Source organism: Lissotriton vulgaris, chromosome 1_1 (genome assembly GCF_964263255.1).
Source record: "Lissotriton vulgaris chromosome 1_1, aLisVul1.2, whole genome shotgun sequence".
NCBI lineage: Eukaryota > Metazoa > Chordata > Amphibia > Caudata > Salamandridae > Lissotriton > Lissotriton vulgaris.
This window is the reverse complement of record NC_141685.1, coordinates 184,584,949-184,600,333: the sequence shown is the minus strand read 5'-3', so window position 1 is coordinate 184,600,333 and position 15,385 is coordinate 184,584,949. Positions and strand designations below refer to the sequence as shown.

At 45.7% G+C, this 15,385-nt stretch overlaps 1 protein-coding gene across 1 annotated transcript; it reads left to right on the top strand.

Moving 5' to 3' along the window:
- The first annotated feature begins 9,522 nt into the window (after positions 1-9,522).
- On the top strand, positions 9,523-14,052 carry LOC147738104 (uncharacterized). The gene is made up of 3 exons (XM_086952131.1): positions 9,523-9,596; positions 10,254-10,307; positions 10,813-14,052. The coding sequence occupies exon 3, from the start codon at positions 11,873-11,875 to the stop codon at positions 13,994-13,996; it is 2,124 nt and encodes a 707-aa protein (XP_086808257.1). The 5' UTR covers positions 9,523-9,596; positions 10,254-10,307; positions 10,813-11,872; the 3' UTR covers positions 13,997-14,052.
- The last annotated feature ends 1,333 nt before the right edge of the window (positions 14,053-15,385 follow it).

The window sequence follows — 15,385 nt, the reverse complement described above, 5'->3', positions numbered from 1 at the left end:
ATCAGGGCTTGATCCATCACTGTTATTTATCTCACTGCACCATCCCAGCTCAGAACCTGGCTATATGCAAATCAGTCTGTCCCTGGCCCAGTGCATCATGGGAACAGGGCAGACTAAACTACCAAGCCAATTCTTCACCAGAAAGGAGACAAGCTACCGGGGACCGGTTTCTGGCATTTCAGCCGTCTTCGGCCCGGCTTGCTTGAATCCTGATGGTGCAGTGAGAAAGGGACTCATGTCTGAGTATACCCTGCCACACCTATAGTGGCCAAAAACGATTCGGAAAAGGGGATGGTGATGAACAGAATGTCTGAAATAAGCAGACCACTCTTACCCAATCCAAAGATCAGGGCTTGATTCATCACCGTTATTTATCTCACTGCACCATCCCAGCTCAGAACCTGGCTATATGCAAATCAGTCTGTCCCTGGCCCAGTGCATCATGGAAACAGGGCAGACTAAACTACCAAGCCAATTCTTCACCAGAAAGGAGACAAGCTACCGGGGACCGGTTTCTGGCATTTCAGCCGTCTTCGGCCCGGCTTGCTTGAATCCTGATGGTGCAGTGAGAAAGGGACTCATGTCTGAGTATACCCTGCCACACCTATAGTGGCCAAAAACGATTCAGAAAAGGGGGTGGTGATGAACAGAGTGTCTGAAATAAGCAGACCACTCTTACCCAGTCCAAAGATTAGGGCTTGATCCATCACCGTTATTTATCTCACTGCACCATCCCAGCTCAGAACCTGGCTATATGCAAATCAGTCTGTCCCTGGCCCAGTGCATCATGGGAACAGGGCAGACTAAACTACCAAGCCAATTCTTCACCAGAAAGGAGACAAGCTACCGGGGACCGGTTTCTGGCATTTCAGCCGTCTTCGGCCCGGATTGCTTGAATCCTGATGGTGCAGTGAGAAAGGGACTCTTGTCTGAGTATACCCTGCCACACCTATAGTGGCCAAAAACCATTCAGAAAAAAAAGGGGGTGGTGATGAACAGAGTGTCTGAAATAAGCAGACCACTCTTACCCAGTCCAAAGATCAGGGCTTGATCCATCACCGTTATTTATCTCACTGCACCATCCCAGCTCAGAACCTGGCTATATGCAAATCAGTCTGTCCCTGGCCCAGTGCATCATGGGAACAGGGCAGACTAAACTACCAAGCCAATTCTTCACCAGAAAGGAGACAAGCTACCGGGGACCGGTTTCTGGCATTTCAGCCGTCTTCGGCCCGGCTTGCTTGAATCCTGATGGTGCAGTAAGAAAGGGACTCATGTCTGAGTATACCCTGCCACACCTATAGTGGCCAAAAACGATTCAGAAAACGGGGTGGTGATGAACAGAGTGTCTGAAATAAGCAGACCACTCTTACCCAGTCCAAAGATCAGGGCTTGATCCATCACCGTTATTTATCTCACTGCACCATCCCAGCTCAGAACCTGGCTATATGCAAATCAGTCTGTCCCTGGCCCAGTGCATCATGGGAACAGGGCAGACTAAACTACCAAGCCAATTCTTCACCAGAAAGGAGACAAGCTACCGGGGACCGGTTTCTGGCATTTCAGCCGTCTTCGGCCCGGCTTGCTTGAATCCTGATGGTGCAGTGAGAAAGGGACTCATGTCTGAGTATACCCTGCCACACCTATAGTGGCCAAAAACAATTCAGAAAAGGGGGTGGTGATGAACAGAGTGTCTGAAATAAGCAGACCACTCTTACCCAGTCCAAAGATCAGGGCTTGATCCATCACCGTTATTTATCTCACCGCACCATCCCAGCTCAGAACCTGGCTATATGCAAATCAGTCTGTCCCTGGCCCAGTGCATCATGGGAACAGGGCAGACTAAACTACCAAGCCAATTCTTCACCAGAAAGGAGACAAGCTACCGGGGACCGGTTTCTGGCATTTCAGCCGTCTTCGTCCCGGCTTGCTTGAATCCTGATGGTGCAGTGAGAAAGGGACTCATGTCTGAGTATACCCTGCCACACCTATAGTGGCCAAAAACGATTCAGAAAAGGGGGTGGTGATGAACAGAGTGTCTGAAATAAGCAGACCACTCTTACCCAGTCAAAAGATCAGGGCTTGATCCATCACCGTTATTTATCTCACTGCACCATCCCAGCTCAGAACCTGGCTATTTGCAAATCAGTCTGTCCCTGGCCCAGTGCATCATGGGAACAGGGCAGACTAAACTACCAAGCCAATTCTTCACCAGAAAGGAGACAAGCTACCGGGGACCGGTTTCTGGCATTTCAGCCGTCTTCGGCCCAGCTTGCTTGAATCCTGATGGTGCAGTGAGAAAGGGACTCATGTCTGAGTATACCCTGCCACACCTATAGTGGCCAAAAACGATTCAGAAAAGGGGGTGGTGATGAACAGAGTGTCTGAAATAAGCAGACCACTCTTACCCAGTCCAAAGATCAGGGCTTGATCCATCACCGTTATTTATCTCACTGCACCATCCCAGCTCAGAACCTGGCTATATGCAAATCAGTCTGTCCCTGGCCCAGTGCATCATGGGAACAGGGCATACTAAACTACCAAGCCAATTGTTCACCAGAAAGGAGACAAGCTACTGGGGACCGGTTTCTGGCATTTCAGCCATCTTCGGCCCGGCTTGCTTGAATCCTGATGGTGCAGTGAGAAAGGGACTCATGTCTGAGTATACCCTGCCACACCTATAGTGGCCAAAAACGATTCAGAAAAGGGGGTGGTGATGAACAGAGTGTCTGAAATAAGCAGACCACTCTTACCCAGTCCAAAGATCAGGGCCTGATCCATCACCGTTATTTATCTCACTGCACCATCCCAGCTCAGAACCTGGCTATATGCAAATCAGTCTGTCCCTGGCCCAGTGCATCATGGGAACAGGGCAGACTAAACTACCAAGCCAATTCTTCACCAGAAAGGAGACAAGCTACCGGGGACTGGTTTCTGGCATTTCAACCGTCTTCGGCCCGGCTTGCTTGAATCCTGATGGTGCCGTGAGAAAGGGACTCATGTCTGAGTATACCCTGCCACACCTATAGTGGCCAAAAACGATTCAGAAAAGGGGGTGGTGATGAACAGAGTGTCTGAAATAAGCAGACCACTCTTACCCAGTCCAAAGATCAGGGCTTGATCCATCACCGTTATTTATCTCACTGCACCATCCCAGCTCAGAACCTGGCTATATGCAAATCAGTCTGTCCCTGGCCCAGTGCATCATGGGAACAGGGCAGACTAAACTACCAAGCCAATTCTTCACCAGAAAGGAGACAAGCTACCGGGGACCGGCTTCTGGCATTTCAGCCGTCTTCGGCCCGGCTTGCTTGAATCCTGATGGTGCAGTGAGAAAGGGACTCATGTCTGAGTATACCCTGCCACACCTATAGTGGCCAAAAACGATTCAGAAAAGGGGGTGGTGATGAACAGAGTGTCTGAAATAAGCAGACCACTCTTACCCAGTCCAAAGATCAGGGCTTGATCCATCACTGTTATTTATCTCACTGCACCATCCCAGCTCAGAACCTGGCTATATGCAAATCAGTCTGTCCCTGGCCCAGTGCATCATGGGAACAGGGCAGACTAAACTACCAAGCCAATTCTTCACCAGAAAGGAGACAAGCTACCGGGGACCGGTTTCTGGCATTTCAGCCGTCTTCGGCCCGGCTTGCTTGAATCCTGATGGTGCAATGAGAAAGGGACTCATGTCTGAGTATACCCTGCCACACCTATAGTGGCCAAAAACGATTCAGAAAAGGGGGTGGTGATGACAAGAGTGTCTGAAATAAGCAGACCACTCTTACCCAGTCCAAAGATCAGGGCTTGATCCATCACCGTTATTTATCTCACTGCACCATCCCACCTCAGAACCTGGCTATATGCAAATCAGTCTGTCCCTGGCCCAGTGCATCATGGGAACAGGGCAGACTAAACTACCAAGCCAATTCTTCACCAGAAAGGAGACAAGCTACCGGGGACCGGTTTCTGGCATTTCAGCCGTCTTCGGCCCGGCTTGCTTGAATCCTGATGGTGCAGTGAGAAAGGGACTCATGTCTGAGTATACCCTGCCACACCTATAGTGGCCAAAAACGATTCGGAAAAGGGGATGGTGATGAACAGAGTGTCTGAAATAAGCAGACCACTCTTACCCAATCCAAAGATCAGGGCTTGATTCATCACCGTTATTTATCTCACTGCACCATCCCAGCTCAGAACCTGGCTATATGCAAATCAGTCTGTCCCTGGCCCAGTGCATCATGGGAACAGGGCAGACTAAACTACCAAGCCAATTCTTCACCAGAAAGGAGACAAGCTACCGGGGACCGGTTTCTGGCATTTCAGCCGTCTTCTGCCCGGCTTGCTTGAATCCTGATGGTGCAGTGAGAAAGGGACTCATGTCTGAGTATACCCTGCCACACCTATAGTGGCCAAAAACGATTCAGAAAAGGGGGTAGTGATGAACAGAGTGTCTGAAATAAGCAGACCACTCTTACCCAGTCCAAAGATCAGGGCTTGATCCATCACCGTTATTTATCTCACTGCACCATCCCAGCTCAGAACCTGGCTATATGCAAATCAGTCTGTCCCTGGCCCAGTGCATCATGGGAACAGGGCAGACTAAACTACCAAGCCAATTCTTCACCAGAAAGGAGACAAGCTACCGGGGACCGGTTTCTGGCATTTCAGCCGTCTTCGGCCCGGCTTGCTTGAATCCTGATGGTGCAGTAAGAAAGGGACTTATGTCTGAGTATACCCTGCCACACCTATAGTGGCCAAAAACGATTCAGAAAAGGGGGTGGTGATGAACAGAGTGTCTGAAATAAGCAGACCACTCTTACCCAGTCCAAAGATCAGGGCTTGATCCATCACCGTTATTTATCTCACTGCACCATCCCAGCTCAGAACCTGGCTATATGCAAATCAGTCTGTCCCTGGCCCAGTGCATCATGGAAACAGGGCAGACTAAACTACCAAGCCAATTCTTCACCAGAAAGGATACAAGCTACCGGGGACCGGTTTCTGGCATTTCAGCCGTCTTCGGCCCGGCTTGCTTGAATCCTGATGGTGCAGTAAGAAAGGGACTCATGTCTGAGTATACCCTGCCACACCTATAGTGGCCAAAAACGATTCAGAAAAGGGGGTGGTGATGAACAGAGTGTCTGAAATAAGCAGACCACTCTTACCCAGTCCAAAGATCAGGGCTTGATCCATCACCGTTATTTATCTCACTGCACCATCCCAGCTCAGAACCTGGCTATATGCAAATCAGTCTGTCCCTGGCCCAGTGCATCATGGGAACAGGGCAGACTAAACTACCAAGCCAATTCTTCACCAGAAAGGAGACAAGCTACCGGGGACCGGTTTCTGGCATTTCAGCCGTCTTCGGCCCGGCTTGCTTGAATCCTGATGGTGCAGTGAGAAAGGGACTCATGTCTGAGTATACCCTGCCACACCTATAGTGGCCAAAAACGATTCAGAAAAGGGGGTGGTGATGAACAGAGTATCTGAAATAAGCAGACCACTCTTACCCAGTCCAAAGATCAGGGCTTGATCCATCACCGTTATTTATCTCACCGCACCATCCCAGCTCAGAACCTGGCTATATGCAAATCAGTCTGTCCCTGGCCCAGTGCATCATGGGAACAGGGCAGACTAAACTACCAAGCCAATTCTTCACCAGGAAGGAGACAAGCTACCGGGGACCGGTTTCTGGCATTTCAGCCGTCTTCCGCCCGGCTTGCTTGAATCCTGATGGTGCAGTGAGAAAGGGACTCATGTCTGAGTATACCCTGCCACACCTATAGTGGCCAAAAACGATTCAGAAAAGGGGGTGGTGATGAACAGAGTGTCTGAAATAAGCGGACCACTCTTACCCAGTCAAAAGATCAGGGCTTGATCCATCACCGTTATTTATCTCACTGCACCATCCCAGCTCAGAACCTGGCTATATGCAAATCAGTCTGTCCCTGGCCCAGTGCATCATGGGAACAGGGCAGACTAAACTACCAAGCCAATTCTTCACCAGAAAGGAGACAAGCTACCGGGGACCGGTTTCTGGCATTTCAGCCGTCTTCGGCCCAGCTTGCTTGAATCCTGATGGTGCAGTGAGAAAGGGACTCATGTCTGAGTATACCCTGCCACACCTATAGTGGCCAAAAACGATTCAGAAAAGGGGGTGGTGATGAACAGAGTGTCTGAAATAAGCAGACCACTCTTACCCAGTCCAAAGATCAGGGCTTGATCCATCACCGTTATTTATCTCACTGCACCATCCCAGCTCAGAACCTGGCTATATGCAAATCAGTCTGTCCCTGGCCCAGTGCATCATGGGAACAGGGCATACTAAACTACCAAGCCAATTGTTCACCAGAAAGGAGACAAGCTACTGGGGACCGGTTTCTGGCATTTCAGCCATCTTCGGCCCGGCTTGCTTGAATCCTGATGGTGCAGTGAGAAAGGGACTCATGTCTGAGTATACCCTGCCACACCTATAGTGGCCAAAAACGATTCAGAAAAGGGGGTGGTGATGAACAGAGTGTCTGAAATAAGCAGACCACTCTTACCCAGTCCAAAGATCAGGGCTTGATCCATCACCGTTATTTATCTCACTGCACCATCCCAGCTCAGAACCTGGCTATATGCAAATCAGTCTGTCCCTGGCCCAGTGCATCATGGGAACAGGGCAGACTAAACTACCAAGCCAATTGTTCACCAGAAAGGAGACAAGCTACCGGGGACCGGTTTCTGGCATTTCAGCCGTCTTCGGCCCGGCTTGCTTGAATCCTGATGGTGCAGTGAGAAAGGGACTCATGTCTGAGTATACCCTGCCACACCTATAGTGGCCAAAAACGATTCGGAAAAGGGGATGGTGATGAACAGAGTGTCTGAAATAAGCAGACCACTCTTACCCAATCCAAAGATCAGGGCTTGATTCATCACCGTTATTTATCTCACTGCACCATCCCAGCTCAGAACCTGGCTATATGCAAATCAGTCTGTCCCTGGCCCAGTGCATCATGGGAACAGGGCAGACTAAACTACCAAGCCAATTCTTCACCAGAAAGGAGACAAGCTACCGGGGACCGGTTTCTGGCATTTCAGCCGTCTTCGGCCCGACTTGCTTGAATCCTGAGTTCTGAGCTGGGATGGTGCAGTGAGCTGAAAAACGGTGATGGATCAAGCCCTGATCCTTGGACTGGGTAAGAGTGGTCTGCTTAATTCAGACACCTTGTTCATCACCCCCCCCCCCTTTTCTGAATAATTTTTGTCCACCATAAGCGTGGAAGGGTATACTCAGATGTGAGTCCCTAGCTCATTGCACCATCAGGATTCAAGCAAGCCGGGCCGAAGACGGCTGAAATGCCAGAACCCGGTCCCCGGTAGCTTGTTTCCTTCCCAGTATAAGAATTGGCTTGGTAGTTTGGTCTGCCCTGTTCCCATGATGCACTGGGCCAGGGTCAGACTAATTTGCATATAGCCAAGTTCTGAGCTGGGAGGGTGCAGTGAGCTGAAAAACGGTGATGGATCAAGCCCTGATCTTTGGACTGGGTAAGAGTGGTCTGCTTAATTCAGACACCTTGTTCATCACCACCCCCTTTTCTGAATAATTTTTGTCCACCATAAGCGTGGAAGGGTATACTCAGATGTGAGTCCCTAGCTCATTGCACCATCAGGATTCAAGCAAGCCGGGCCGAAGACGGCTGAAATGCCAGAAACTGGTCCCCGGTAGCTTGTTTCCTTCCCAGTATAAGAATTGGCTTGGTAGTTTGGTCTGCCCTGTTCCCATGATGCACTGGGCCAGGGTCAGACTAATTTGCATATAGCCAAGTTCTGAGCTGGGATGGTGCAGTGAGCTGAAAAACGGTGATGGATCAAGCCCTGATCTTTGGACTGGGTAAGAGTGGTCTGCTTAATTCAGACACCTTGTTCATCACCACCCCCTTTTCTGAATAGTCATTTTTACCTCATCATGAACCATGTCAATAATGTGTTCTCTCTGTCTAAAAACATATAAAATGACTGTTTTGGGATATTTGCTGGAATTGTTTTATTTTATCCTTTTCCTAAAGGCAGACTACATGTCAGTCCTCTTACTGATATTAAGAACTTTTTCTTGATTTTTAAAAAGCAGATTCTATGTCAGTTTGCTATTTGATATTATAGAAAAACTTTTTCTTATTTCTTAGCGCACATTTGTTGTGGTGGTCTGTCTATTGGCTTTACATCGAGAGTTATTTCTGATTCTGGCTTTTGATATACTTTAGATGTTACTTTTATGTGACCCGCCTGCAAATATTATGATAATTATTTCTCTGACTGAGTAACCATGTTTATGCCTTCAGTAATTATTTGAAACGTTTACTTTAGCTTTGTAGCTTGTTGCAGCTTCAAAGGCAAGGGCCTTTACCAAGGGAGCGGTCCTTTCATGGGCAGTATTGCCTGCTATGGCTGACTATAAGGTCATTAAACTGTTTGCCCTATGAGGGCAGAATGTGTTAATTAATAAAAACAACGGTGTCCCATAGACCGAGGGGGTTGAAACACCTCCGGTACTCCGAACTGCTGTAAGTGGCAATGTTGAATAGTTAACACCCGCATGCAGGACCACGGTGGTTAATAGTTGAACATTCACAGCAATAGCTGTGAAAGGAGACTGAAGTCAGCCCCCGGTTCTCTCTGGGCTCGGCTAAACTGCTTTTCATCATTCAGGTGAGCCGGGAGATGTAGGAGATGAACAGAACACCCCCACCTTCCGAGACACCAGTGACACTGCGAGATACGGGGGAAGGAAGGGAGGGCTCCTGTGTGCCCTGCTGCAGGCTGTATCTTCTGCCTTCTCCTGTCTAATCCCTATATTTCAGAGAGGCAGAGGCTCTGTATTAGGACATTGTAATGTTGAGAGCAGCGGGTCTATATCAGGTTGTATAGGCTGCTGCTGCTCCGTTGTCTTCAATGGAGGTCTAAACATTTCAATGTTCCAAGCTTTGTCTCGTGAAGGGTTTATTTATACTGACCCTCCGCATCATCCCTTCAGATAAGTTATTGATAAAAAGCGCCAACACATTGATGCCTTGTTGCTTCCATTGCTTAGCATTCAAACTCTGCATCAGCTTGAACTTGAATTGCTGTTGCTCCGAGAGCATGGTTTGTATAAATCTGAGTCTGCTTAGACTGATTTATGAACGGTGGGTAGAATTATGTACAAGGACATTAACATACCTTTGCAAACCAGATTGTTTTGATTTGCAAGTTTCATGGTCTGTAAATGGAAAGATGGGGGTTATGAAGACGTGGACTGGGTTGTTAGGGTTTGTTCTCTGAGACTGTGGGTGCACTCTATATTCACAAGGACCTTTTCCAGCAAAGGATCATGGTTCTTGAACCAAAAAAAAATATGTATTCATAACCAGAGTTGTTTCACAATGGCCTCCAGAGAACAAGAGATTCTTTTGTTTTGTAAGTTCAGGACGGTTATTTGTAAAATGTGATGAAGTTTGATAGTCGTCTGACGCAAAACCATTTCTTTACTTCCTTTCAAGGTATGCTGGGATGACCAGGCAGTGCAGCGTGGCTGCCACCCTTGGAGGAACAAAAAATAAAATAATTGTCTGGTAAGGATTCCTATAACTCTAAGTTTCTTTTTCCCCTGTTTCTTCTTTCTCTATTCCCTTTCTTGATCTGTTTTTCTGTCTCTTCGACTACAATATTTGACTCCCTCTGTGCACTATTCTTGTTGTTATCAAACCTCTGATAATCACCTGATGGAGCCACATTCCACTCTTGGAACATGTTGGGGGGTGTAGTGCAAGTCCAGTTCCTTTTTAGGTCATTTTTGCCCAGCAGCTCCTTAACTTTTGGCACATTTGTCTCCTCTTCCAGACCACATGATACTATCCTCCCTATGTCCGTTCTTTCAGCATCTTTCATCTCTGGATCTGACTTCCATCTCATTGCGTCCCCCTAAACTATCCTTTTGTGTCTTATCTACTACAAGCAAAAGACACAGTACATGTGCGTGGACACACATGCACACAGGGCTTGCTTTAGGGTGGTGCGGCCGGTGGAGCTGCGCCTGGTACTGACCTTGGGGGCATTGGGTTTAGAAGTAACTTATGGGTTCACACGCATCTGCTTCAGAGTTTCCTATGCTGGACCCCTGTAGTGAGAGTGGAAGATAGCCTTTTTTCTCTTTCCTCTGTTTTGTGTTTTTCTTTTCTTGACCCTTTTTGGTTTCCTTTACTGTTGTGCTGTTTTTTTCTCTTGTTCAGGTGTTGCAGTACCCGCGTCCTGTCAGAGGAGTGTGATGAGTTCTGGGCCACAAAGTAAGTCCTTATCATCTGCACAATTTGAAATAGTGAATTCCACTGAGCTAACTGGACACAGCATCAGTCCACAGTGGCATTTAAAGTACTGAGTGCAACAAGGCCAATTCTTTCGTTCAACAAAATGTCCCTTCCTAGATCACTGGAAAAGGGAATAGATTAATAGTCTAGGTGGGCATTGGAGTAAATAACAGCTGATAATTCATTAAAAAAATTACAAATATCTTGTGATGCCAGTCTTTGCCACAACAATTGTAAATTGATAGTGTTGGCTGAGAATCGGTGTCACAATATATGTGCAACTTGTACGTTTGCTCTCACATCCATGAGCTCCAGTGATCCGAAGCTCCCGATCCACACAGTGTCCAGAGCTGTTTCACCACTATCAGAAATGCTACTCAACTGATTTCCTATCTTGTTTTTGTCAATACTTTCTTTGTGCAAAGTATACAGTCATGAATGTTTTCTTTGTGTTCAATTACAATATCTGACTCCATTTCTACAGGTGACTGAAGCATGAACAGAAAAAAGAAGGTTTAAATTTTGTGAAACACAACGAAAAGGATTATTTCAAGGAAAGTTAAAACATTCTCAAGCTCTTGAGAAGAAACACATTCTACGTGCCAGAAATAGTGAGGATGTTGGAGCAGAAGAATCTGGTGAATGTGAAAGTAGCCAAATCCCTGAAGTAAAATGGCCATAAATGTTTACCAAATGTCCGTAACTGAGATTAAGGAGAACATTGGCCACAATTGATCCCCACGCAGTGCACTTGAGAAAAGTCAGTGATTTAAATTCTGTTTGATGGTTTATGAGAAATGCTTTGGAGACCCAAACCCTCTCCAACAGATCAGCACCCGTAGACGTGTTGTAATGTGACAGAACGGTCAAAAAGACTAATATCCTCGGTTTACAAGTGCAAGCTTTTGTCTCTGTCTCCTGGAGACAAGAGGAAGAAAAAGATCATTTAAAAGAAAGTCATTCTAAATACACTTTCTCAGATGTCGTTACAGCAAAGATGCTGGATTATCATTTCCAATATAGGAAGATTTTCCCCCACCAACTCTGTCTCTTGGGTTGATCCGAGTGGTTTCAAAGTGTCCTGTAACTTCCAAAGTGGATCATGTACATGTCTTAGCCACTGAGCAAAAAAGCATATACTGGCACAGCAAGTATAAAAGGGGCCGGTGTTACGCTATTAATAATTCATAAACCACCCTGGCATGCCCTAATCAGCTGTCATTACTTGTATGAACAAACATACCTAACAGGCAAACACAAAAGCCCAAAGACCTTATCAGTTTTTTTAAAACTCCTAAATCAAAGGTGATAAACTAGAATCACTAAATAAGACTAATTAAACAAGAGAGAATTCACCCGGGCATAACTTGGAGAAAATGAATCCCTGAGAGGCCTCTTAATCAATACAAGGGGCTCCTCAGTGAAAGTTAATAAGACAAGTTAGATAGGTGCCTTCAAAGGTAGGAAAATGATCTCCAGGTAAAAACTATAATTAGTTAAATACAAATGTGAAGAAGAACTTCTGCAGTGTAGTTTAGAAGTTAATGCTGAGTGTAACACAAACAAAAACAGACTCTGGAATCAGATTTAGTCTGAAGATGGCATGTATTCAGGAACAGACCGAATTTGGAGAAACAAACAACTTGAATAAGAGCAATGAATGTGAGAACAGCTTTAGTCATCAATCCCACCTCACTAAACATGAGAAAACTAGTGCTGGACGAAAATCCTATCAGTGTCCCGAATGCCAGAAAGGCTTCAGTCACAAATCCAACCTTACGATACATGAAAGAATCCACACCGGGCGTAAACAGTATCAGTGCTCCGTGTGCCAAAAAAGCTTCAGTTTTAGTGCCAGTCTGATTCAACATCAGGAAACTCACACTGGCCAAAAACCTTATCAGTGCTCTGAATGCTTGAAAAGCTTTACTCGTAAATCCAGCCTTACTGAACATGAAAGAACCCACACTGGGTATAAACTGTATCAGTGTTCTGAATGCCAAATAAGTTTCTATCACAAATCCAGTTTAACTGAACATCAGAGTATCCATACTGGCATCAAACCGTATCAATGTTCTGAATGCCACAAAAGCTTCAGACTGAAAAAGACTCGCACTAGACATGAGAGAACTCACACGGGGGACAAACCTTATCAGTGCTCTGAATGCTGGAAAAGCTTCAGTCAGGAATCCATCCTTACTGTACATGAAAGAACACACACTGGGCATAAACCGTATCAGTGCTCTGAATGCCCAAAAAGTTTCTCTCAGAAATCCGCTTTTACTGTACATCAGAGAATCCATACTGGGCTCAAACCATATCAGTGCTCTGAATGCTTTAAAAGCTTCAGTAGCAAATTCAATCTCACTTTACATGAGAGAACCCACACTGAGCATAAACCGTATCAGTGCTCTGAATGCCAAAAAAGTTTCTGTCACAAATCCGCTTTAACTGTACATCAGAGAATCCATACTGGCCTCAAACAGTATCAGTGCTCTGAATGCTCTAAAAGCTTCATTCGCAAATCTAGTGTCGCTAGACATGCAAGAACCCACACTGGGCATAAACCGTATCAGTGCTCTGAATGCCAAAAAAGTTTCTGTCACAAATCCGCTTTAACTGTACATCAGAGAATCCATACTGGCCTCAAACCGTATCAGTGCTCTGAATGCTGTAAAAGCTTCAGTAGCAAATCCGCTCTCACTTTTCATGAAAGAACTCACACCGGACAAAAACCTTATCAGTGCTCTGAATGCTGTAAAAGCTTCAGTTGCAAATCCACTCTCACTTTACATGAAAGAACTCACACTGGACAAAAACCTTATCAGTGCTCTGAATGCTGGAAAAGCTTCAGTCAGGAATCCATCCTTACTGTACATGAAAGAACACACACTGGGCATAAACCGTATCAGTGCTCTGAATGCCCAAAAAGTTTCTCTCAGAAATCCGCTTTTACTGTACATCAGAGAATCCATACTGGGCTCAAACCATATCAGTGCTCTGAATGCTTTAAAAGCTTCAGTAGCAAATTCAATCTCACTTTACATGAGAGAACCCACACTGGGCATAAACCGTATCAGTGCTCTGAATGCCAAAAAAGTTTCTGTCAAAAATCCGCTTTAACTGTACATCAGAGAATCCATACTGGCCTCAAACAGTATCAGTGCTCTGAATGCTCTAAAAGCTTCATTCGCAAATCTAGTGTCGCTACACATGCAAGAACCCACACTGGGCATAAACCGTATCAGTGCTCTGAATGCCAAAAAAGTTTCTGTCACAAATCCGCTTTAACTGTACATCAGAGAATCCATACTGGCCTCAAACCGTATCAGTGCTCTGAATGCTGTAAAAGCTTCAGTAGCAAATCCGCTCTCACTTTTCATGAAAGAACTCACACCGGACAAAAACCTTATCAGTGCTCTGAATGCTGTAAAAGCTTCAGTTGCAAATCCACTCTCACTTTACATGAAAGAACTCACACTGGACAAAAACCTTATCAGTGCTCTGAATGCTGGAAATGGTTCAGTCAGAAATCCAGCCTTACTGCACATGAAAGTACCCACACTGGGCATAACCTGTATCAGTGCTCTGAATGCCAGAAAAGCTTCCGACTGAAAAGGAATCTCACTAGACATGAAAGAACTCATACTGGGGAAAGACCTTATTAGATCTCTGAATACTGGAAAAGTTTCAGTTGGAATCTGGTCTCACTCAATTTGGGAGAACTTACCTGTAAAAACCTTGTCTTTGTTCTAAATACCTGGGAAGCGTCTGCTGGAGATTCAGTTTCATTCAACAAGAGAGAACCCACAATGAGAAAGAAAATGATCCGTGCTCTCAATGTGACAAAAACTTCAGTTGTAAATGTAACCTTTCTACGTAAGAGAGACAATGTGGTAGAATAAAAGGTGCTCACTGTAAACACTGAGGAGGAGCTTTCAGCATCAAAAAAACATTTACATGAAGCAGCTACAAAGACTCCACTCTATTGATTGTTCTACAAACTGTCTACTGAGAAAAGCACACAGCGAGGGATGGAAATGCTTGAATTAAAATCATTCCTAAGCCACTATTTGGGGCATCATTCCATTCAGTGTGTTTTCCTCCCTGAGTGTTTATATGTAGAGCTCTGACCCACAAAGGCCATTCGATCCTGAACTTTGAGGCCACGCTGCTAGGATCAGGAATGCTTGCAACATCAAACTGTTTGCACCCATAATGATCCTCACCAGGGGTCTGCAGCAGGAGTCCCTTTGTCTTAGGTCTCTATGGAACCAACATCTGTTCTGTGCCACGGAGGGCTGATCTTTGAGAAAAACTAACAGTGATGGAAGGACTGGTCATTAATCTCGGCAACATCTCACCACATTATTCTCTAGTCTCCGTGCCACTAAAGACAAGGCCAACCATATGCAAACCATTCTTGCCCCACCCTAAATTGTTCTAATGACTTCTGTTCCAATAGGACACAGCCTCATATTACAAAGATCCACTTTAGCGGCCTTTTTCAATGTTCTTTTTGCTACAAATGGAACCTGCTTCTCATCTGCTGAGGACAGTTTCACAAGCTTTACAATCACATCAGATACACCCAAGAGAGTCTCACAGATAATCAGGCCTATTCATAAACTACTATAGGACGACTAAAGTACAACAAAATGCGATTCACAAACTATGTGCAGTCGTTCTGCCTCGCCTGTCTTTTTCTTTGTGGAGTTGTCTGCCTCGACTGCAGAGTTTCCGCACAAGTTAGTATAGTTTTAGTAGTAAATGTGGGAGTGATAGAGGGAAGTAGCTGTAAAATGTTAAATACTTATGAATAAAGGGGAGGGGTAAGGCAGGAGTAAAGAGAAGTATAGGGAGGGGTTTAGGGAAGGACAGGCACTCACTAGAGAGTAGGCCCATTTCTATTTACTAACCACACTTATAAAGTCACTACAGCCATAATGTACCTAAAGAGTCGTAAATGTACTCCTGCTCAGAGCCAGAGTAAGTCCAATATCACACATAGCCATCCACTGGAACTGCAACTAGTTAAAAATAAAAAATTAAAAATT